The sequence below is a fragment of the Natrix helvetica genome (genome assembly GCF_964273705.1).
Source record: "Natrix helvetica genome assembly, chromosome: 1".
In the NCBI taxonomy this organism is placed as follows: domain Eukaryota; kingdom Metazoa; phylum Chordata; class Lepidosauria; order Squamata; family Natricidae; genus Natrix; species Natrix helvetica.
The window spans coordinates 344569587-344593425 of record NC_138548.1 but is presented as its reverse complement, the minus strand read 5'-3'; the positions used below and the strand labels follow the sequence as shown (position 1 = coordinate 344593425).

Sequence of the window (23839 nt, the reverse complement as noted above, 5' to 3'; positions counted from 1 at the left end):
ATGCACCTGCCTGCAATATATAAAGTTTATCTTTTCATGATCGTTATTTGTACGATAGCAGGATAAAGTCTGATCATCTCTGAAACTGCTTCCTCCCCCTTTATAGGCAAAATCTAATTGGTCAATGCACCTGCCTGCAATATATAAAGTTTATCTTTTCATGATCATTATTTGTATGATAGCAGGATAAAGTCTGATCATCTCTGAAACTGCTTCCTCCCCCTTTATAGGCAAAATCTAATTGGTCAATGCACCTGCCTGCAATATATAAAGTTTATCTTTTCATGATCATTATTTGTATGATAGCAGGATAAAGTCTGATCATCTCTGAAACTGCTTTCTTCTTTGGAATGAGCTGAGGCTGATATTTACATGTAGTCGCTTTACATCTGATAAGAGGGTAAGTCTCTGGAAGTTTTAAAAATACTTTTCTTCCCAGAGAACCGGATGATGATTTTTGGAAAAAGACTAGAATTTTTTGTTTTTCTGGCCACTTAATCATATTTCGGGCTAGACATGCATAAAGAGGCAACAACCTCTTCAGCCATAATAAACCTATTTATTTATTTAAGACATTTTATATGACCATCCAATCCACCCTTAGTGATTCCAAGCAGCTTATGACCATTGCAGTGTTCCCACGCTTGTGTGATTAAAATTCGGACACTTGGCAACTGTCATGTATTTATGACAGTTGCAATGTCCCGGGGTCATGTGATCCCCTTTTGCGACCTTCTGACAAGCAAGGCCATGGGGAAGTCAGGTTCATTTAACAACTGTGTTACTAACTTAACGGCTCAAGTGATTGACTTAACAACTGTGGCAAGAAAGGTTGCACAATGGAGCAAAACTGACTTGACAGCTGTCTTGCTTAGCAACAGAAATTCTGGATTATCTAATTGTGGCCATAGGTCAAGAACTACCTATACTGTAGGCTAATGCAAGAGGGAAGAGGCCCAAATCTAATTCACTTTTCAGTGGTTGAGCAGATCAAGAGGGAAGAGGCTGAAATCAACTACCCCAAGGTCAACCACAGCCCTGATGCAGCCCTCAATGAAATTGAGTTTGACACCCCTGGACTAGAAGATTGCCAAGGTCCCTTCCAACTTTGTTCTTCTGTTATCTACTAGCAATTCTGGGTCAAAACTGTCTATTTGCTGAGCAACAGGATTGGTAACTGGGAGTTCTAAGCTGTTCTTCTGGAACCTGGGAGATACATTATGGAGAAGGGCAAAGGTGACTAAGTCATTCCTTGCTCGCCATTGGTGTCCTCAGCAAAAAGGGAGCTCCACCATCACAATAAAGTAATCATGAATTGGCATTAGGTGGGCTTATGCAGTAAGAGGAATAATCTCATATTGGTTCCAATTTTTTCCAGGTCCACCGACTCATCCTACTGTTGCAATACCTTGTCTGCTATGCCCATCTCTCTTGTGCTGCCTCCTCCTCCTCCTTCCCTTTCCATTAGCCTCCAGTTCTGCGTCTAATGGAAACACAGTGGTCATAACCAGCAGTGGCCCTATTAAGGGCAAGCAGTTCCTGGCTGGCCCTGGATCTGTGACAGCCTATCTAGGCATTCCTTATGCTGAGCCTCCCCTGGGGAAGTTGCGTCTCCAGAAACCTCTTCCACATCAGCCATGGAGTCAAACATTGGAAGCCACCAATTTTGGCAATTCCTGTCCTCAACATATTTCCCGGGATATCCCTGAAGCAGTTATATTTTTTCCTAAAACACCAGTGTCAGAAGATTGCCTTTCCCTCAACAATTGGGTGCCACACCCACAGCCTACTTCACCAGTGCCTGTTTTGGTCTGGATACATGGAGGGGGATATTTAATGGGCGCGTCTTCTCTGGATATGTACAATGGGGCATCCTTGGCTGCCACTGAGAACGTCATTGTGGTCACCATCAATTATCGCTTGGGAGCCCTGGGCTTTCTGTATTTGCCACCAGTTGCAACAGGGAACCTAGGCTTATGGGACCAACAGCTGGCCCTGAAGTGGATAAAAGAGAATGCAGCTGCCTTTGGGGGAAATCCTTCTCGGGTGACCATTTTGGGCCAGAATGTTGGAGCATCTTGTGTGAATTTCCATCTTCTCACACCAAAAAGCCAGGACCTTTTTGCCCAAGCGGTGATCCAGAGCGGAACAGCCAATGCCTTTTGGGCTTGGAAGACTCCTGCGGAGACCAAAGAAAACTCACTGGAATTTGCTTATCTACTAGGTTGCTTAGAAGAAAATATTACCAGCATAGTGCATTGTTTGCAATCAAAAGATATTTCTGAATTAATTCAGCACGAAATATCTCTGTTGGAGGAAGGTAGGAGCATTCCAAATTTTTGTTTCAGGCCAACCATAGATGGGGATTTTTTGCTTGGTGATCCAGAAAAGCTTATGGAGGAGGGGCAAATTCAGGTCAAACCTGTTCTCATTGGAACAACCTCTGATGAAGCAGCCCTGCTTGTCTCCCTTATTAACATTTTCGACACTGAAAGTCTCATCAATCAGGAGCAGCTTCTGGAAAGGATAAAACAGTGGATGCCAAATGAAACTGAAGATTTTGTTCAGACTATTGCACTGAGGTACAGTGAAGGACATCATGGCCCAGCACAATACCGCTCTGCTCTCTCCCAGTTCTTTACAGAATGGATCATTGCATGCCCAGTGATTGAGGAAGCAAGAAATTTCAGGAAAACTGGGAGTCCGGTATATGCCTATTTATTCGCCCATCGCCCTTCATGGTCAATTTGGTCTCAATGGATTGAGGCAGTTCATAATGCTGAGATTCCTTACATTTTTGGAACCCTTGACTCAGTGCAGCCCTTTAATCAAACCTGCACAGAGGCTGAAGCCAGACTGAACCGTAAGATGATGCACTACTGGGCAGAGTTTGCCAGAACTGGGTAAGTGGTTCACTTTATTTCTATAAATTTGTATTCTAAATCCAAAGAAAGCCTTTCCATTCGACAAATGCACTTTATATCTAAAGTAATGCAGCCATAAAGAAATTCACACTGTTCATTTGTCTATGTTTGTAGATTATGTTAATGTAAGTAGTTTTTCTGTTTCAGCCCAGACCAAGTCACCCAGCTGTCATTTCCTGGGGGGAGGGGGTATTAGGCTGAGCCGTCTCAATTGCTACTCTGTCTGGGTGAAGTCAGTTGAGCTTCATTGTGAGCTGGTGGCGCCACCTGAGTTCCGCTGGTCTGTGACCTGTTGTTGTACTGGGAGTCATGTGTTGGCACAGGAGGAAGTTCACCAGGTGGTGATTCTAGTCCCGAGTCGTCAACTGCCTGAGCGCCTCCTTAGTGGTTCTGATCACTTGTTCAGCCTGACTGTTGGTCACTGGGTGAAATGGAATGGATGTTATATGCTGAATCATGTTGGCATTGAGGAATGACTGAAACGCTTTTGCCATGAATTGTGCGCCATTGTCGGACACAATTACATCTGACAGACTATGTGTGGTGAACAGCCGGCGCAACTCTCAGATGACCCTGGTTGTTTCATCGATGAGACCGATGCCACTTCCAAACACTTGGAATAAATGTCCACTACACCTGCTCCTGGAAGGGACCTAGAAAGTCAATGTGCAGAGGAGACCATGTGGTTTGCATTGTCTCCCATCGTGCACTGGTGCTTGTGGCATCTCCAGTAGGGTTTCTTGGCAGGCCTGGCAGCTCCTTACTTGATTCTCAATATCTTTGTCCAGGAATGGCCACCACAAGTAGCTCTTGGCTAAACCCTTCATCCAAACAATTCCTGGGTGCCCCTCGTGTAGGGAATCCAGCACCTTGGAGTGAAGACTGAGTGGAATAATGTCCCTGCTGCCCCGTAGCACACATCCTTTGTGGACTGACAGTTCATTTTTTCAAGGAGCGTACTGCTGGAACTCAGAGCCTGGCTGGGTCTCTGTAGCAATGATTTTACCACCTTGAATGCTTTGTCTTGAGTACTCAACCAGACGCAGGGTGCTTGTTTGTCCAGTAGGTGGTGTAGATGTTCTGCCAGGGAAGCCTTATGCGGTAAGAAAGAGTGGTAAAAACTGAGCAAGCCTTGAATCTCCCCCTTGGATTTTGGTGTGGGGGCTTGCTGAATTGCCTTTAGTTTTGCTTCAGAGGGGTGGATTCCGGCAGCATCAATGCAGAAACCCAGGAATTCTTTGGCTTACATGTTGATATGGCACTTTTCCCACTTGAGCTTTAGGCTTGCCTCGCAGAAACATTGGAGTACTGTGGGGAGATCTTCTGCCAGGACTGCCACTAATTCCTCCATGATCAGGATGTTGCCAAAGTATGGGCAGTCACCGGGAATGCTTTTCATTGTTCGTTCCATAATACTTTGGAACAACCCTGGTGCTATGCTTACCACAAACTGCAAGCGGCATACTTGGAATTCACCTCTGTATGTGACTATTGTTTGTGCTTCTGCGGTAGCGTAGTCTACTAGTAGCTGATGGTAAGCCTAGGTGAGGTCTAGCTGCTGTAGTGCCTTGTTTATGGTGCACTTGTAGTCTGTGCAGATGCGAAAGCCCCCATTAGGCTTAACTGGGGTCACTATGGGAGTCTCCCAATGACTATAGTCCACAGGTTGGAGCACTCCCTGCTGCACCAGCTTGTCTAGTTCTGCATCAATTTTAGCCTTCAATGCAAAGGGAACCCTATGCAGTTTTAATTGAATTGGAGTTATTGCTGGATTGAGGTTGAGTGAAATGGGTGTCCCTTTGTATTGTCCCAGCTCAGTGCTGAATACATCAGTGTATTGTTGGCATACCACTTCTAGACTGACTATTTGGGTTTGATGGATGCCCGTTACCCTGATGCCCAGGACCTGAAACCAGTTAAGTCCTATGACGCTGGTGTGCAGCCCCTCTATGACCATTACATTGAGGGGACCCTTGGGTTCTCTGAATTGTACTCTCATGGTAGCCTCATCCCTTACGGGAACATGGCAATTCTGGAAGCCTATTAGCACTAAACTCGATGGTTTGAGCGGGACCTGCTGTTGGCTACTTTTGCAAATGTGGTCAAATGTTGTGATAAAGGACGTGGCCGGTCCAGTATCTTGCTCCATGGAGCATGGGATCCCTTGTTGTTTTATTTAGAGACTTATTTCTTCGATGGGGCGTTGGGCCCCTGTGTGTTGGATGCTATGCCTTTCCGAGCAGTATTCAACTCTGTTCTGTCCTGGGGGCCTTTTCCCACTGACAACCTCTGCAAACTCTGGCAATGTGCCTGTTGAGGGAAATAATTAAACCCTATTGTGATTTACGAGGTGAGGATCGTGGCTTCCCTTGCAGTATACTTTTTGAATAAGCAAAATAAACCCAAGGTATATTCTAATAAAAAACATTTTATTGTAATTAAATGAATAAATGAGTTGTGTGCCAAGCTAACTTGGCAGTCGATCAAGAGAAGAGTGAAAGTAAGAAGAAGGAATGTGAAAATGCATGCACAGTAAATCTTAGTCAGATAAGGACTGTGGCATGCTCAATAATATGAATGGTCCAGGCCGGCTAAACGGAACAGGTGAGTCTTCAGTTTTCGTCGAAAGGAGGGGAAGTCGGTGGTGGTTCTGATATCGGGGGGGAGGTCATTCCAGAGGGTTGGGCCCATCACAGAGAAGGCTCTACTCCTAGGTGCCGCCCGTTGGCATTGCTTAGTGGACGGCACCCGGAGGAAAGTTCCTTTCTGTAGGTGACATGCAAAGCTGCGCCACTGTCCAAAGTTAAGGCCAATGTAGCGAGTGGAGTTTGTGGATCATGCCTTGGACCACGATGACCTTGTCTTCCGCCTCTGCCTCTGCCTCTGGGGTCTGTTCCTCTGGGCTGGTATGTGACGTCTAGCTGGAACTTTTGATGCAGGTGGCCATTGCAAATATGGTGTGGCTAATTTGAGAGCTTCTTCTTCAATTAAGAGTCTGCAGACATTATCTACTGTGCATTGAGCAAAAGGCACATGGTTAATCTTTGCAATTGCATCTTTCCATTCACAATTCAATGAGTTAATGATAATGCTGATCATTTGAATATCATCGATAAAATGGCCTCTTTCTCTTAATTCTTTTCTCATTCCTTTCAGTTTGGTCAAATGTCCTCCAATTTGTTCATCAGGTTTCAATCTCGAACCATGGAACTGAGACATGAGCAAACATGAAGATTCAATTGAAACGGGCCTGTAGCAATTTTCCAATTGGACCCAAATTTGTTGGGCTGTTGCATCAGACGGAAAAGCAACCTGCAGTTCAGTAACATCAATAATGTTGTGCAAGCCTTAGTCTCCAAGTCTCTTATTGCAGGAGTCCATGGCTGGGCAGGAGGATTAAACACCATGCAATGGGTACCTTCTCTGCGAAGCAAAATTGCAACCTCACTGACCCAGGCTTTATAATTCTGTCCTGACATTTTTAATTTTGACTCACCAGTCAATGGAGTGACAGAGAATGCCTGCTGAGGAATGTGCATTTGAACAACTTGCTGTGCAGGTAAAAATGCTGGTTGTTGTTGCACTAGGGGGTGCTGTAATTGAACCTGTGGAGCTTGTGTTACAGCTGGAGCTGCAGCAATATTAACTTGGCTTGCTTGGGGGGCAGGCATCTGCCTTTGTTGCATTAAGTATTGTTGTGTTCCATCTAGGAAGACACCAGCACCACCAGGGGGCGCTGAAGATTGAGCCTGTGGAGGCACTTGTATTGTAGCCTGGGCATCTGAATGAACTACAGATATATTTGACAAAGTTTGCTGTAGTGTTTTTAACTGCTGCTGTAGTGTAATATGCATATCGGTTCTTTGTAGTAAATTATTTCCACCAGAAGATGACGGTGCAGCTTCACTTTTTGGCTGCAATATTTCTGCCTGCCTGGCATAAGCAGTTGGAGAACAAAGAAGATCATGTGACATTTGTGACATGTACAAAGGTGTCTGTTCTGATTCGCCTGATACAATATCCACCGGGGGGGTGTTTTAGGCTGTGAAGAAGAAGGCAAGATGGCGTCCTCAGACATTTGAAAAGCAGGAGAATCTCTCTTATCTGGCTCAAACATAGAGCCATTTTGGCTTGAAAGATCTCTCGTTCAAAGATCTATATCAGATCACGATAGCTTTCCATAGCTCTGGGGAGAATTACAAGTTTCTCTTTCTGTGTGGGAGTGAAATTGCTGTGGCTGCTAGAGCTTTGGCTTAGCCCCGAGTGTTTCATAATCTCTAGGAGTTTGGGAGCATGCATAATTAGGAAGATATTCTACTGTCTTCAGTCGTAGATTATCGTCTCCTGGAGCAGTCCCATCTTGTTGAGATCTTTCTCCCACAGCAGGTTCTTCACCTGGTCCGGTTACATCAAGAGTTGTAAATCTTTCTAAAATACTTTTCATCAGAGAGGGTGAAAATATCTGAATGCCTTGAAGAGAAATCTTTCAGTTTCTTTTTTTTCTTCGGCATGTTAGAAAATGATTTAAGCATTCCTCAATCGCTATATAAAATCATTTCTCTCTAATTAGCCTAAAGGTTTATCTCTTGAAAGTAACTAACAAGGAGAAAACCATAAATCAGATAACCCACCTCTGGTAGCATGTTGAGGGAAATAATTAAAACCTATTGTGATTTACGAGGTGAGGATCGTGGCTTCCCTTGCAGTATACTTTTTGAATAAGCAAAATAAACCCGAGGTATATTCTAATAAAAACATTTTATTGTAATTAAATGAATAAATGAATAAAAACAAAACTTACTAAAGCTAGAGATTACATTTTGATAAAGTTGCGTGCCAAGTTAACTTGGCAGTCGATCAAGAGAAGAGTGAAAGTAAGAAGAAGGAATGTGAAAGTGCATGCGCAGTAAATCTTAGTCAGATAAGGACTGTGGCATGCGCAATAAATCTCAGCACAGCTAGCAAACCAAATAAACGCTGTGACAGTGCCCTTGTTTTCCACAGGCATGGCATACTGCTGTGCAGAATCTGCACTCTGCTCTTCATGTTGTCCCCTGCAGCTTGCGCAGCTCTGTGGGGAAGTTGCTCACTCTGTGGAGCATGGCTGGGTGTCTCTCTCCGCAAGAAGTCAATTTCGTCACTCTCACTGACCTCCTTCAAGCTTTCAGCGGTCTCTTGGTGGATTGCTGGGGGGGAAGATGTGTGCTTTTGGTGGCTGGAGAGTCTTCATGGCCCTATCACTATGATTTCCTTCCTTTCCTTCCTATTTGCCATGGAAAGTCAGTTTTTCCATGGTGAATAGGCACTGTTGTAGTTCACTGTTACGCAGGCCACAAACGATCCTGTCACTGAGACAGTCTTCCGGATCAGGGAACTCACATTGGCACGGTGCGTGGCAAAGGACTGCCACAAACTCTGCTGCAGATTTCCCGGATCTCTGTTCACATTGCTTGAATGCATGGTGCCGCACGATGGTTGAGAGTTTAGGCTCGAAATGTTCCCTTAATTTTTTTTGGGGAGGTCTGTGTAGGCCACTGTCTCTACACTTGCCGATGCTATCAGGTTTTCAGCAATATGAAATGTGGCCTGTTCACAGACACATAGAAGGTTGGCTGCCTTCAGGCCGTTGTCCATGGCCTGGTTAGCCCAGAGTTAGTTGTCTACTCAGGAGACATACAAGCTTCACTGTGCTGGGTGAATAATATCAAACTCGTTGAGTCTTCCCAATTTAGCCATTTTGAGAAGGTCCCTATGGTGCTGGTTAATGCCTGTACTACTGTGGTTGGAGCTGGGCTGCACTTAGGAGTTCTGGGAACGAACCCCTCAGGTATGTCTGTGCCTCCAGTGTGTCTTACTGGCAGACAGGATAGGGAGCATGGTCCCACCAGGGTTCTTATCCGGTCTGACGCACAGTGATTTCAGTCTCTTGATTAGCAGCAGCTCTCTCCTCTGCAGCCTCCCACTTTTGTCACCACTGTTGTGTAGTGGGCTTCAGTAGGCAAGAAACAGGCCAGCATAGTACAACAGCATTTATTGACTCAAAAACTGGAACTGAGGAACAGCAGGCAAAAGCCTGTAATTTTACACTCTGGGCATACAGGGCCTTAACCAATCATAATACTTTAAAAAAAAGTCCAGCCAAATATGAATGTTCAAGCTTCTCTCCAAAACATTTGGAATTAACAGTTGGGGTCATATAAAGGTTAGTCTCACTTTAGCAGGACTTAACACAACTATATATGCTCAATACACAACAAGGGAAATAAGAACAGAGCATTACTGTACCATTAGAAGAACGAACAAAGGCTTGCAAGGGAGTTAAGTAATAAAGAGGAAACTCACGGAGGCTTCCGGTTCCGGCGGCTGACGGTGACGGGCAAGCTTTGCTCGCCCTGCGCTTTCCCGGTGGGCTCCCCACTCCTTGGGGGGCACAGGATGCCCCGTAGAGGCTCCTGCCGAAGGGGCGGCACCGCGGGGGATCCCCTGGATTGGCGGCGGCTGGGGGGCCCCCCCGCATCGCCCCAGGCATCGGGGAGCATGATGGGGAGACGCTCTGGCGTCTTCGCTGCGAGGCTGCTGGAAGAATAAACGAGCAGAAGGACGCGGCTGCAGTGCGGTGAGGCGGAAACTTCCTTCCATCCCCTTTGTTAGTTTGGAGAAATTGCCAGCTATTTAAAACTTCTTTTCGGCTTGGCTCGGAGAAGCGCGGCTGGAGGGAGGGGGATTCCCCCCCTCGGACAGGCGGCTGGAAACAATTTTGCTCTCAGCCCAAGGGGAGGAGGAGGGAGAGAGCCAACTAATGATGTCACACTCTTACTAAAAGTGAATTTTGGATTTAATCTTATAATACAATGAGGATCTGGAAACTTTGAAAACTTTGTTATGCCTCTAAACCCGAAGCTGGCAGGGCAAGATGGCACACTTCTGTTGTCTTTATGAACTGTGAAAACTGACTCCACCTTTAAAACTTCAGGCTTCCGGTCTTTGTCTCCGTGCTACTCAGACAAATCTCTTGTTGATTGTTATTTTTTGGACTCCCTGATGTGAAAAACTTTACCCTACTGCCAATGTAATTAGAAAAATCACCTTCTGCTTGGACCTTTAATCTCCTGGACTCTCTTGGCTGTTCTACCTCTCTGACTGATCACTCTCTGCATTGACTGAACTCTTTATTGCACAAACAATGTCACGTAAAAAACCACCTCCTGGGAAGCCTCTGCCCCGACATCTACAACGTCTAGTCCCAGTACACAATCAACGATAACAGCCCTGATACAACCCAGAACCACAGAGACTGAATTTCAACAAATGTTTCAACAAATTCTACAGGGACAAGAGGAAATAAAAAGACAATAAAAGAGATGAAAGAAGAAATTAAAGAGAATCAGGACCAAATTAATAAAAACTCACAGAGACTGGATTTTTTGGAGGGGGGGGACAACTGAGACGAGGGGGGAGATGGAAGGGGTGCAGAGAGGGAACAAAGAACTTGAGACCCAACAGATGAAAATAGAATTTGAGAGAATGTCCTTTTACCTTAGATTTCAAAATGTGGTAGAGACAGATGATGAAGATATAAGGGACATTATGACAAACATTTTGGCTGAATACATTCAGAAAGAGAAACAACAGATGGGGTGGGAATTAGATCTGGTTTACAGGGTGAATTCAGCATATGCTAAAACACACAATGTACCCAGGGAGGTTCACATTAAATTCCTCAGAAAAACCACAAGAGATGAAATTCTGAGTGCACAAAGGGGGCAAGCTTTGAAATACCAAGATAGGGAAATAACCATTCTGAAACAGATCCCCAAGAAAGTGAGGGAGAAAAGGAAAAAGTATTCGCAATTAGCGAAGAAACTTTACCAGAAGGGGGTGTAGTTCAGATGGCTGATGCCTGAAGGTATGCTAATATTCTGGGAGGACACAAGAGTCAGAATTAATACACCCATAGAGGCACAGGCCTTTATGGAAAAAAACAAAGCACTCCTAGATAAACCAGATGATCTCACAACAGACATACAGGACACTGGAGGGGCCGGAGCTCTGCTGGCGGGGGGAGAAGGGGCAATACCGAGAAAACTCAGATCACAAAAATGAATATGAAAATCTGCTTGACATAAATTGATCGAAATTACTAATTGAACTTATATGCTGACTATATATTGCTATTTAGTAATGAATTCTGTATAAATGTATACTATGAGTATGGAGGGAGGGGGCACCTGCCGCACATCGCAACTGCCAAAAATTGTAACCTATCCACTACCTTTTTCCTTGTTATTTTTTAAAAAACCAATAAAACTTTGTTTAAAAAAAAAAAAGAGGAAACTCACAAGGTGGAGGGTGTCCAGGTTGTGAGGAATGGGGGAGTGGATTGGGATTGGCAGATTTCAGGAGTCTGACATGAGTATGAAGAGCTGAGCTGGATTCGTTTCAGCAAGGAGGAGACGCAGGAGATTTCATCTAGCCAGATATTGAACTTTGGCAGCTATGGTTGAGAATGTATGTCAAAAGCTAGAATCTGAACTATGTTATGAATGTAGCACATATTTGTAAAAGTTTTATTATTGAGATTCAGTTTGAAGGCACCATGTAGGTCATCTACTCCGACCAAGGGGTGCAATTCAGCCAGTTCGGACAGGTCTACAGAACCAATGGCAGCAATTATGCGCAATTGGAAGAACCGATAAATCCTACTGACTAGCCCCTCCTCTTCCACTCACTCCTCTTCGTGCCTTGCCTGCCTAGACTCACACCCGAGGCATAGCTGCTGCTGCTCCCTGGTTCCTTCGCTTGCCTCGACCAAGTAGCCCAGCTGATCTCTGCCTGGTGAGTCTTCCTTCACTTCTTGCCTAGCTACCTCCCACATGGTTTTTCTCCTCCTCAGCAGCGGAATCTGTGGGAATCATTCCTGAATCCTTCCCCAGTGGAGGGAATTCCAGTGGGCTGGGTGCAAGTATGAAGGGCCTGGCTCCGCAGTGCTTCCTCGCTCAGTTGAAAACTTCATTCAGCCCTCCAGAATTCACTGCGCCAGGGCAGGAATGATTCCCATGGGCCCCACCACTGCTTGAGCAGGGAGGATGACACTGAGGAGGAGAAAAACTATGAGGTTTTGTGCCAGACAGCTGCCCTGCAGTGGCGGCTTGAATGGCCCATCTAAAGTTCTGCTTGCTGTGAATCACCAATGTTGGCATGGGAGCCTTGGCTGCAGTGGTGCTTCAACCAGCCAGCCCAAGCAAACATGAGAAGGAGGTGAGAAGCAGCCTGGTTGAACGCTAGAAGACTTGGCTGGACTTTTCTGCTGGATCTGTGGACGTGGCTTGGTGGGGTGGTGCCGTGAGTGCCATGAGTGACATCAAGTTGTCCATGCCCACTCAGTCACATGACCCCCACCAAGACATGCCCACTAAGTCATGGCCACAGAACTAGTAGGGAAATTTTTTTGAATTTCACCCCTGCTCCAACCCCCTCTGCCCAAGCAGGAGACCCTACATCATTTCTGACAAATGGCAGTCCAGGCCCTTCTTGAAAACTTCCAGTGGTGAAGCTTCCACAATTTCTGAAGACAATTTCTGTTCCATTGGTTGATTATGAACTTTCCCTTTAAGGAAACTGTTGGTATAGGTGAGGGAGACAATAAAGAAGCTGTCAGAGTTTCAAAAAACACCCCCAATGAAAGGAGACTGCAAGGCTTGAGTTTCCTCAAAGTTCTACTTTATTAGAGATGTCATGTTGGCACATCTGGGAAAACCCAAATCTGAAAGCTTCCAGGTTTTCCCATCCACTCCGAACCACCCCAATGAGGCCGTCGAAATGATGTCCCGGTGTCTGGAGGCCGTACGGGTCTGGATGGATGGCAACCGACTAAAACTCAACCCTTCCAAGACGGAGTGGCTGTGGCTTCCGGCCTCCCGGTTCAACCAGGTGCTTCCATCTCTGGCCATCGGGGGCGTCCAACTAGCCCCCATGGAACAGGTGCGCAATTTGGGCGTCCTCCTGGATACCCGGCTGTCCATGGATAACCATGTAACAGCCGTGGCAAGGGGGGCGTTCCATCAGGTTCGCCTGATGCGCCAATTGCGCCCCTTATTGGACCGGGATGCCCTACGCACAGTCACCCATGCGCTAGTGACGTCTCGCCTGGATTACTGCAATGCTCTCTACATGGGGCTTCCCTTGAGATGCACTCGGAGACTACAATTGGTCCAGAACGCGGCCGCGCGGGTGATTATGGGGAGGACTAGATACTCCCCTGTAACACCTCTCCTGCGCGAGCTGCACTGGCTGCCTGTGGTCTACCGAGTGCGTTTCAAGGTTTTGATTATGATCTTTAAAGCGCTCCATGGCACAGGGCCTAGTTATATGCAGGATCGCATCCTGCCCCACACATCCCTACGACCAATTCGCTCACACAGAGAGGGACTTCTCCGGGTGCCGTCCGCCAAACAGTGCCGGGGGGCGACACCCAGGAGCAGAGCCTTCTCTGTGATGGGCCCAGCCCTATGGAATGACCTCCCCCGTGACATCAGGATGATTTCCGATCTCCGCTCCTTCCGTGTACAGCTGAAGACCCACCTCTTTCAATTATCCGGCCTGGCTCAATCGCAATCGTAATTTTCCCATTCCTCCAAACTGTTTTTAAATTGTTCTTAAATATTAATTTTATTGGGTTTTTACAATTGGGGTATTTTAAAGCAGATTTTTAACTGTCTATTGATGTAATTTGCTTCCTCCTCCGTGTATGTATGTGTGTTGTGTATGTATGTACGTTTGGTGTTGTTATATATGTTTCATGTTATATGCTCCATTGTACGCCGCCCCGAGTCCTACTTGGAAAGGGAGCGGCTAATAAATCCAAATTTATTATTATTATTATTATTATCCAGTTGAAAGTTCAAAATCTGCTCCAACACCCACAAGTCCATCACGTGGTCCAATCCTTCCTTGCTACGAAGGAAGATTCCTCCCATCGACATCCATCCAGGTGCAGGGACAAAAGCGAGCTTGACTTTCAGAGAAAGAATGTTGTTATGGCTACACATCACCCAACTCTGTATAATCCCCCTTCCCATTTTCCCAGAGTAGAAAGTGTGGCAGGCCTGAAATCCAAAAAGGAGAAAATGGCTTCCAGGTCTGACAAGCTTCCAGGGAGATTTTCTCAACCTCAGCAACTTTAAAACATGTGGAATTCAACTCTCAGAATTGTCTTAGCCAGCATGCTAATTCTGGGAGTTGAAGTCCACATGTTTTGAAAGTTGCTGACTGCTCCAGATGCTGATATTCCAGCCCATTGAGTTTTAGTTTTTAACAGTACGCTAGCAGGTAATCCTTGACCTTGGACTTACGGTCATAAGTTGTTGTGGTTTTAAGTTAAAGCATCATATGACTGGATTTGAAGTTACGACTGGTTTTTTTTATGATGATAAGCCAGTGTTAAGTGAATCCATTTTCCCCAATGGTAATTTTTTTGTCAGAAACTGGAAGTCAATGCCAGAAATTGACAAAAACATTGCAAACCACATTCACACGACTATGGGAAATTGTAAATGGTGGGTAAAGGTTGTCAAGTACCAAATATATGATCATATGACCACACGGAGCATGTGTGTGTGTGTGTGTGTGGTGTCAGCGTAACTCTGAAAATGGTTTGTAAGTTGCTCTGGAAAATAACCCCATAATTTCCAACAGTCATTAAGCAACCTGTTGTAAATTGAGGACTACTCATATTTGTAGTTATCTTACTATATAACTCCTACTAGTTGCAGATCTGTACAGCAACTGGTTTGATAAAAGTAGCAAAATAACGTTTTTCTTCAAATTTGGTTCTGTGCAACCAGCAAAACTAAACTGATCATGGACCAGAGGGAGGGATGGGAAAGAACTTTAGAGTCTCCTGCTGGTTGGACCCTTGGATCCTTTCTTATTGCAGGTAGTCCTCAACGTAAGACCACAATTGAGGCCAGCATTTCTGTAGCTAAGTCAGAAATTTGTTAAATGCGCTTTGCCCCATTTGTTAAGTTGAATCACTGCAGTTGTTAAGTTAGTGACACGTTTGTTAAGTGAATCTGGTTTCGCCACTAACTTTGCTTGTCAGAAGGTTGCAAAATGAGTTCACACAACCCTGGGACGCTGCAACCAGAGCTGAGGTGGCGCAGTGGTTAGAGTGCAATACTGCAGGCTACTTCAGCTGAATGCTAGCTAGTTTAGCAGTTCAAATCCCACCAAGGTTGACTCAGCCTTCCACCCTTCCGAGATGGGTAAAGTGAGGACCCAGATTGTTGGGGGGCAATATGTTGACTCTGTAAACTGCTTAGAGAGGGCTGCAAAAGTACTATGAAGTCTAAGTGCTATATTGCTATAAATGTGAGTCAGTTGTCAAACCTCTGACTGTAAATCACATGACCATGGGGATGCTGTAATGGTAGTAATTGTGAAAAATGGCTTTAAGTCACTTTTTTCAATGCCGTTGTAACTTCAAACGGTCATTAAATGAACTGTTATCAGTTGAGGACTACCTGTATGTTTTGAAGCCTTAATAACCTCGCTGCCAAGTTTCCAACCAGCAGGGGGCACTCAAGGGCATCCCCACCTCCACCTCAGAGTCCCCTTTGGGAGTTTCTCTTGGGTGCAGTTTCTCAGATCAAGACTTGTCTTTTTGAAAAATCGGTATCCTTTTCTTCCTCCATAGGAATCCTGCTGGGTTGGGGGCCACCAAGGATAAGTGGCGGCTCTATAATGCCACAAAGCAGAATTTCTTCGTTCTTAATACCGAGTCATCCCAGGAAACAGAGAAAGAGCTTGTCCATCACTGTGGTTTTTTAAAGAGCCATTTTTCAATGGCTGAAGACCCATGTAAGTTCGGCCGTAAGCCGTGTCTTTGGAAGTGAGGGAAGTCACCCCTCCTAGAAGAATGAAATATTTTCAGAAATATTTAAAAAGGCAGACTATTATATTTCCCCTAAAAGAGAAATCGAAATCTTAAGGGAGACAGAAAGTCAGGCTCAGCTCCCTGCCCCCAGCAGATAGTTGGTGCCCATTAAGAAAGACTGGGCCAACCTATCTACAAGACAAAAGACCTTCAGCCTCAGGGTGATAGGATTAGCCCTCACTCAAGGAGGAGGAGGAGCTTCCGGCAATGGCGGTCGCCTCTTGAGCTCCGGGAGACGCCATAGAGCTCCAACGGGGCATAGACGGGAGACGCCATAGAGCTCCAACGGGGCAATGGGTGCTGTTCCCGGCCCTCATGCCACCGGAGGGCCGAGAGTCGGATTCATCGACCACCCAGGCTGGTTTCGGACGCATTTTGGTCCGCCAGGGTGGTCACGGTGACCGAGGGGAGGTCACAGAAGATCGACGCAAGGCAGGAAGAGGCTGGGGAGTGCGAGCAGGAGAGGAATGGCGGCAACGTTACAGCGTTCAGCGTTTGGCGTGCGCGCCGGCGGAGGAGACAAGCGGAGCGACAGAGCGGCCGGCAGAGAGGCGAGGCAGCCAATTGGGAAAGGCTGAAAGAAGATCTGCTCGCAAAATGCCTTGCCTTGCCTCTGCCAAGGGCCTTGCCTTGCCAGGGCTTTTCGCTGAGGCTTTTATCATCCTCTGGCGGCTCCCGGTGACTCCTGGAGGCCGGCGCTGTTGGGAAGACACCGGAAGACCAACGCTTGGAACATTGGAACGCTGGGTGAGCACTGGGTGAGAGCCTGGACTACTGGACCCTTTAGGTGGGAGCCAGGACAGAGTGGGAGAGGATGGTGGTTATGGTGGTTGAGGGGGCCTGGATCATCTGAGGCCTCTGGAAGATCTGGCCTAGGGCCATGGACCGGGCCTATGACCATGGAGAGGCTGGAAGGCTGCCTAGGAGTATGGTTATTTGGAGCCAAGACTGCCCCCCCCACCCACCAAGGACCCTGAATCTCTGTTCCTGAGCTTATCCCCACCTAGGACCACCTAAGACCATGGAGGGTTATCACCAACTTTACAGCTGGGGCTATCACCCATTTTTTCTACCATCTTTTCTACCATTTCTACCATCATTGCCACATCCGTCCAATCTTATCATCTAGACATCTACTCCCCCCCCCCACTCATTACTGAAGAATTATCCAGGACAATGCCTCTTACCCCCCACATTGACATTGACTTATGGGACTAATGCCTTCTACCTCCCCCCTATACTGACTTTTTTACAATCTACAGCACCTTAGCCCCTACTGGAATTTTGTCGATAATAACTTATTCGAGGTTAGACTTGCTCCGCCTGCGGGAGGCCCCTCTCTCGCAGGCTTGGCCCTTGGCTCTTTCAAGGGCCCGCCTCGAGGACGGGTTCGTGGACCCCGAGAGGTGCAGGAACCGGAAGCTAAGGGGATTTTTAGTAAAATGTTTTTTATCTTTTTTAGGGGGTTCCAGGGTGGGGGGGGAGGGCTAATCAGACCGGGAGGAGAGCCAGCGCCGGACAGACAGGTGAGTCCAGGAAGGACGGGGATGCGGTGGAGGGGGGGAATATAAAGGTCACTAAAGCAGAGGGTTGTCCTATTACAACAGTCGCGGGGAGGAGGGGATGCGAGGACAGGATAAGATCCCAAGGTCGGTTGGGAGACCGCGGCTGCTGGTTACGCCCGGTCGCTTGTACCAACCCCTGCAGTCTAGGTGGACAGGTGCTACAGAGCCAGGGCCTGCGGCTGATGCTTTGCAATGCAAGGTCTGTCACCAACAAGGCCCCCCTCATTAATGAGTTGATCTCAGAGGGGGAGCTAGACCTTGCAGGGATAACGGAGACCTGGCTGGGCCACGAGGGTGGTTTACCCCTCGTGGAAATGTGCCCACCGGGTTTCCGTGCATTCCATCAGCCTCGGGCCCTGGGTAAGGGTGGTGGGGTGGCGGTGGTTATGCGGGAATGTTTAGAGCCGAGGGAGTTCACTGTCCCTCAGATACCTGGGTGTGAGTCCCTTGGTGTGAACTGGGGCCCAGGGAGGCAGTGGGGCTTGCTGATTGTATACTTGGCTCCTCGCTATGCATCAGCAGCCCTGCCCGAGCTCCTCGAGCTAATCTCAGCGACGGCAGTTGAGACTCCCAGACTTTTGGTCATGGGGGACTTCAACTTGCCTTCAACGGGAGCGGCTTCCGAGGTGGCTTGGGAGTTCATGGCTTCCATGACGGCCATGGACCTGACCCAATTAGTGCAGGGCCCCACTCACGAAGGGGGCCACACACTGGACCTCATTTTTGTATCTGAACAGTGGACGAGTGATCTGGGAATAGGGGATTTAGTCATCACGCCCCTGTCATGGTCAGACCACTCATCCCTCCGGCTGGACTTCCCTGGCGCTATCCCCCACCGCGAGGAGGCGGAACCAGACTCTATAAACTGGTACCGCCCCAGGCACCTGATGGAATCTGATAGATTCCAGACGGAGCTTGGGCCAATACCTGTAGCCTTGTCCCGCTCCCGCTCCGAGGACCTAGTGACTTCCTGGAATAGGGCGACGACTGGGGCCTTGGACCGGGTTGCGCCTTTGCGACCTCTCCTGCGGCATCGACCCACCCGGGCTCCTTGGTTTACTGAGGAGCTTAGGGTGATGAAGCGCCACAGGAGACGTCTAGAGAGCAGGTGGAGGTCCTCACGCTCCGAATCTGACCGAACACAGGTAAGAGCCTATTTGCGGACTTACCTTGTGGCAATAAGAGCGGCCAAACGTAGACATTGTGCTGCTTTTATTGCGTCTGCGGATAACCGCCCTGCCGCCCTGTTTAGGGTGACCCGCTCCCTTTTATCGCAGGGGGCGCGGGAGACACCCTTACAGGGTAGAGCAGAGGAGTTTGGGGAATATCTTCAGGACAAAATCGATCAGATCCGGAGCGGGTGGACCTCCGTCAGTGGACCAGACGAGCCGCCAACAGCGAGTCTTGAGAGACCATTCTGGGAGGAGTTTGACTCTGTTGCCCCCGAGGATTTGGACAGGTTGCGTGGACGGCTGCGACCCACCACATGTTTAACGGACCCGTGCCCCTCCTGGCTGGTACTGGCAGCCTGGGAGGTGACACGAGGCTGGCTCCTGGGCCTGGTGAACGCCTCATTGGGTGAGGGATACTTACCAACTGCCTTGAAAGAGGCGGTGGTGAGACCCTTGCTCAAGAGACCTTCGCTCGACCCAATGGAGCTAGCTAATTATCGTCCAGTCTCCAACCTCCCCTTCTTGGCGAAGGTTGTTGAGAATGTGGTGGCGCAGCAATTTCCATGACACCTAGACGAATCCGACTATCTAGACCCACGCCAGTCCGGCTTCCGACCCGGGCACAGCACTGAGACAGCCTTGGTCGAGTTGGTTGATGATCTCTGGAGGGCCAGAGATAGGGGTTGTTCCTCTATCCTGGTCCTATTAGACCTCTCGGCGGCTTTTGATACCATCGACCATGGTATCCTATTGCGCCGGTTGGAGGGGATGGGAGTCGGAGGCACCGTTTTGCGGTGGTTCGGCTCCTACCTCTCCGACCGGAAGCAATGTGTGTTGACAGGGGGGCAGAGGTCGTCCCTGAGGCCACTCACTTGTGGGGTGCCACAGGGGTCGGTCCTCTCGCCTCTCCTGTTCAACGCATATGTGAAGCCGCTGGGTGAGATCATCCGTGGTTTTGGGGTTGAGTACCATCTTTACGCTGATGATACTCAGCTGTACATTTCAACCCCAAACCACCCCAACGAGGCTGTCGAAGTGATGTCCCGGTGTTTGGAAGCCGTCGGGGTCTGGATGGGGGACAACAGACTCAAACTCAACCCCTCCAAGACCGAGTGGCTGTGGGTACCGGCACCTCGGTTCAGCCAGCTGACTCCATTGCTGGCCATAGGGGGCGAACAACTGTCCCCCGTGGAGCGGGCGCGCAATTTGGGCGTCCTCCTCGATGCCCGGCTGTCAATGGAGGACCATGTGGCAGCCGTGGCAAGGGGGGCGTTCCACCAGGTCCGCCTGGTGCGCCAATTGCGCCCCCTACTGGACCGGAGTGCCCTGCGCACGGTCACTCATGCGCTGGTGACGTCTCGCCTGGACTACTGCAATGCCCTCTACATGGGGCTTCCCTTGGGACGCATCCGGAGACTGCAGCTAGTTCAGAACGCAGCCGCGCGGGTTATTATGGGAAGTACACGTTACTCCCACGTAACACCTCTCCTGCGCGAGCTGCACTGGCTACCTGTGGCCTTTCGGGTGCGTTTCAAGGTATTGATCACCATCTTTAAAGCGCTCCATGGCATAGGACCTAGTTATCTGCAGGATCGCATCCTACCACACACGTCCCTGCGACCTATCCGCTCACACAGGGAGGGGCTCCTCCTGGTGCCGTCTGCTAGGCAATGCCAGCGGGCGACACCTAGGAGTAGATCCTTCTCTGTGATGGGCCCAACCCTCTGGAATGACCTCCCCCCAGACATTCGAACTACCACCGACCTCCGTTCCTTCCGGCAAAAGTTAAAGACTCACCTATTTCAATCAGCTGGCCTGGCACTTTCTTAGTTTTACCTCCCGGGGATTTATTTTATTTTAATTGGGTTTGGGGTTTTAATTGGGATGTTTTTAGGATTAGAATATATTTATTTCTTAGTACAGCCTATCTCCCCCTCCAAATGTATCTTAAATGTATTTTATTATTATGACTGATTTTATTTGTATTGACTGTACACCGCCCCGAGTCCCTTTCTGGGAGAGGGGCGGTCTAAAAATCTAAGAAATAATAATAATAATAATAAGATCCAAACCAAGACCAAGTCATTAAGACACAATAGGCATTGCCCAACACCCTTTCAGAACACAAGATTTCATTACATCAACATCCAGCAAGCTTGAACCAAACTTGGGAGCTTAGACAACTCCAACTATGATCCCCGCATAGCCCCACGGGAGTCTGACAATAACCAATGGAATGCATACTCTTGCACAGGAACAGGAAGTTCAAATGCAAAGCCCAAGAGAAGGTATATATACCTCCAGTGGTGGGATTCAACTAATTTAGCAACTGGTTCTCTGCCCTAATGACTGGCCGGATGGGCGTAGCCATTGTGGGCACGGCCAGGAGGTTGACAGGCAGCACTTGGCCTCCTGACCCCCCCCCCCGGGAAAAAATAGGTTAAGGGCGTGCGCTGCCCCCCATGCCCCATTTTGGTCCTTGGAGGCCTCCCTGTAGCCTCCTGGGAGCAAATATGGGCCATGGGTATGGGCAGCGCAGTCCCACTGCAGCCCGTTTTTGCTCACAGGAGGCTGCAGAGAGGCCTCCTATGGTCACAATGGGGCATGGGGGGGGCAGCGCACCCCCCATGGCCCATTTTCACTCCCAGGAGGTCTCCATGCGTGTACCTGGGAGCCAGAATGGGGCGTGTGGGGACTCCTGGGAGGGGAGGGGCAATGTGAGGTGGGGCCAGCTGGTCATCGGAACTACCGGTTCACTGAACTGGATGTAAAATTAAATTCTGGTTCACCCGAACCGGCCCGAACCAGCTGAATCCCCTCCTGTCTACCTCTCTTTCTCTCAACGCCATGTGGTCAGCTGCACCAGGATCATGTGCTTGATGGTTCTGCTCCATTAAACCATCTTTCCAATCAGCCTCCATGTTTCCAGTGTCTTTCTCCCTGCTTGGAAGTGAACCAGATGGATATTTCTTCCAACAGGAGGGAGCAGTGACTGATGATAAAGGTATTTCTAAAAATTGTATTGATATTTATTTATTTATTATAGATCAAATTTAGAGACCATCCACCTCACTCACAGAGCTACCTCTAAAAATCTTGTTTTTTATTTTCAGCCAGTTTTTACTGCGGCTGAAAAAAAAACCATACTTATTTTGTTTTCTACTGGGCAATTTTGTAATGCTTGTGATGAATTTTGTAGTGCAAGAATCTTCCATGACATCCCAAAAGTTAGGTCTCTAGCTTCATCTTAGGAGAGCTCTATGTATGCCTTCGTAGTTGCTAAGGTATAGATAACAACAACAACCATCATAATCATAATAATCAGTCATATCTTAAGGGCACCATTTGAAGACTTACCTTAGCTACAGTTTTGTTGGCTTTTAGAATAGCATTTATGTGTTTCTTTATTTCTCCCAGGAACCAATGAAGACTCTTCTTAAAAGCCTGAGGAAATGATGACAAGCTGTGCCAGAGAAGCAGAAGGATCCATTGTCTTTTCAAAGACTGGTGGGAACTTGGAAGAGGAATAAGGAGCCAACAAAAACCTACATAATCTTTGCTGTAAAAATAATAAAGTGTTGGAAATTATTTGTTACCTCTTAATAAATGTTATCTCAATTCTTTGGATATAAATCATGTTATCCTCACAACAATGTTTGAACTTGATGCAGTATCAAAAAATAAAATAAAGCAATTAGGAATTCTGACTGCCAAATCATTATCTAATGATACAAATGTGTTTTTTCACAGGACTAAGCTCCTTAAATCTAATAAATGGGCAGATTTGGTACTCTGGGTAGTGCAATCCAATTTATTTTTAATATATCTTAATATGGAGAAATCAGTTTAGGCAGGATGTCTAAATTAGCATATGAGCCATCTAATTAAAGATGTTTTCTCATGTGCTATAAAAACAAGTCTCGATCCCAGATACTAGCAGTTACTTGGATCCAAGTGTCCTGATTTGGAAAGGAAGACACACCTGTTGCCCAATCAGTGGAAGTTGGACTACTGGTAATAGTTGGACTCATCAAAGATTTCTGTTAGAGAGTGGATTGAGGGAAGAGGCACCACGAGTCGGTGGTGAAAACAGTTCTTTATTCGGACCGGGTAAAGAAAAACGTATCTACTTCCCAGCAGCTCCTTCTTTTAAAGGGATCTATCCGGGCAGTTTAGCCACTGACATTCCCCCAATTTCCTGCCTGGAAATTGGACCAATGGGTGAGTCTTTACTCCCTTTTTTTTACATATTTAACAATTTCCCCATAGTAATTACTTCCTTAATCCACCTTCATCACCTTTCCCCATCCCAAACTTCCAATGTTTCTCTTGAAACATTTAGAAAGACGCATTTCCACTCTTTGTGCTTTAGATCTGGATTCGATAGATAATGTCAAATATAAAAGAAACAACTGTTATAAAAATCCAAGGAACAGGCTGAACATACCACTCCAAGAGGCTAGAGAAGTCCCATGTAGCAATGTTTAAAAATATAAAAATATGTTTATCTTCAATAATTGAAACTGTTGGATCGGGTAATGGATAGGCACACACAGGCTAATGGTAATAACAGCTCTTTATTATAACACAACAAGTATGAACAATCCAGCGAAGGTTGAGTCTGACGGCAGCCCTTTTATAGGGTGCTGTCACATTCTTCGACCAATGAGATTAAACCTCAGTTCCAGTGGGAACAGAGGACCTTGGTGGAAACCATTATAACTGTAGCAAGTATCTAAAACCCCTCCCCTCTTAGATGGAATAATCCTACTGGTAACGTAGTCACACAGGTAGGCGGGCTTTTTGGTAGCTCTCCCAGACCTGCGCAGTTCAGTCGGAGGGTGTTCTTCGGACAGCTTTCCCGGTACCCTCGGGCTTGAGCTGGCTGTGGAAGGAGTGAGTGTTTGCTCCATTTGGGTAGGGCTTTGGCTAACTCGTGCAGGAGTTACCTCTGGTTGTCTAAGCGTGGAGTTGGAGAGGCGGCCATGGAGTTGGTCAATATGCCTCCTCCACATCCTACCATCCTCGAGCTCTATGAGATAAGAACGAGGCCCGGTGATGCCTATCACTGTGGCAGGAATCCACAGAGTTCCCCCAGCGTAGTTGTGGGCGTAAACTGAATCCCCTATGCTAAAGTTCCAAATTTTGCTTGTGAAATCTGGGGGCGATGCGGCAGAATAGTTTGGGTGTAGCCAGTCTAAGTGGGGCCTTAGCCGGCGACCCATGAGAAGCTCGGAGGGGCTT

The 23839-nt window shown here is 47.5% G+C and overlaps 1 protein-coding gene and 1 long non-coding RNA gene across 2 annotated transcripts; both read left to right on the top strand.

The window, feature by feature from the left end:
- The first annotated feature begins 241 nt into the window (after positions 1-241).
- On the top strand, positions 242-22311 carry LOC309383560. The gene is made up of 3 exons (XR_014173871.1): positions 242-400; positions 15619-15782; positions 22013-22311. It is a non-coding gene; the product is annotated as an uncharacterized lncRNA (long non-coding RNA).
- LOC309384201 (acetylcholinesterase-like) lies at positions 1221-3731 on the top strand (the record flags this gene model as incomplete). Its single annotated transcript, XM_081937429.1, has 3 exons — positions 1221-1236; positions 1379-2903; positions 3713-3731. The coding sequence occupies 3 exons, from the start codon at positions 1221-1223 to the stop codon at positions 3729-3731; spliced, it is 1560 nt and encodes a 519-aa protein (XP_081793555.1).
- Positions 22312-23839: the final 1528 nt, after the last annotated feature.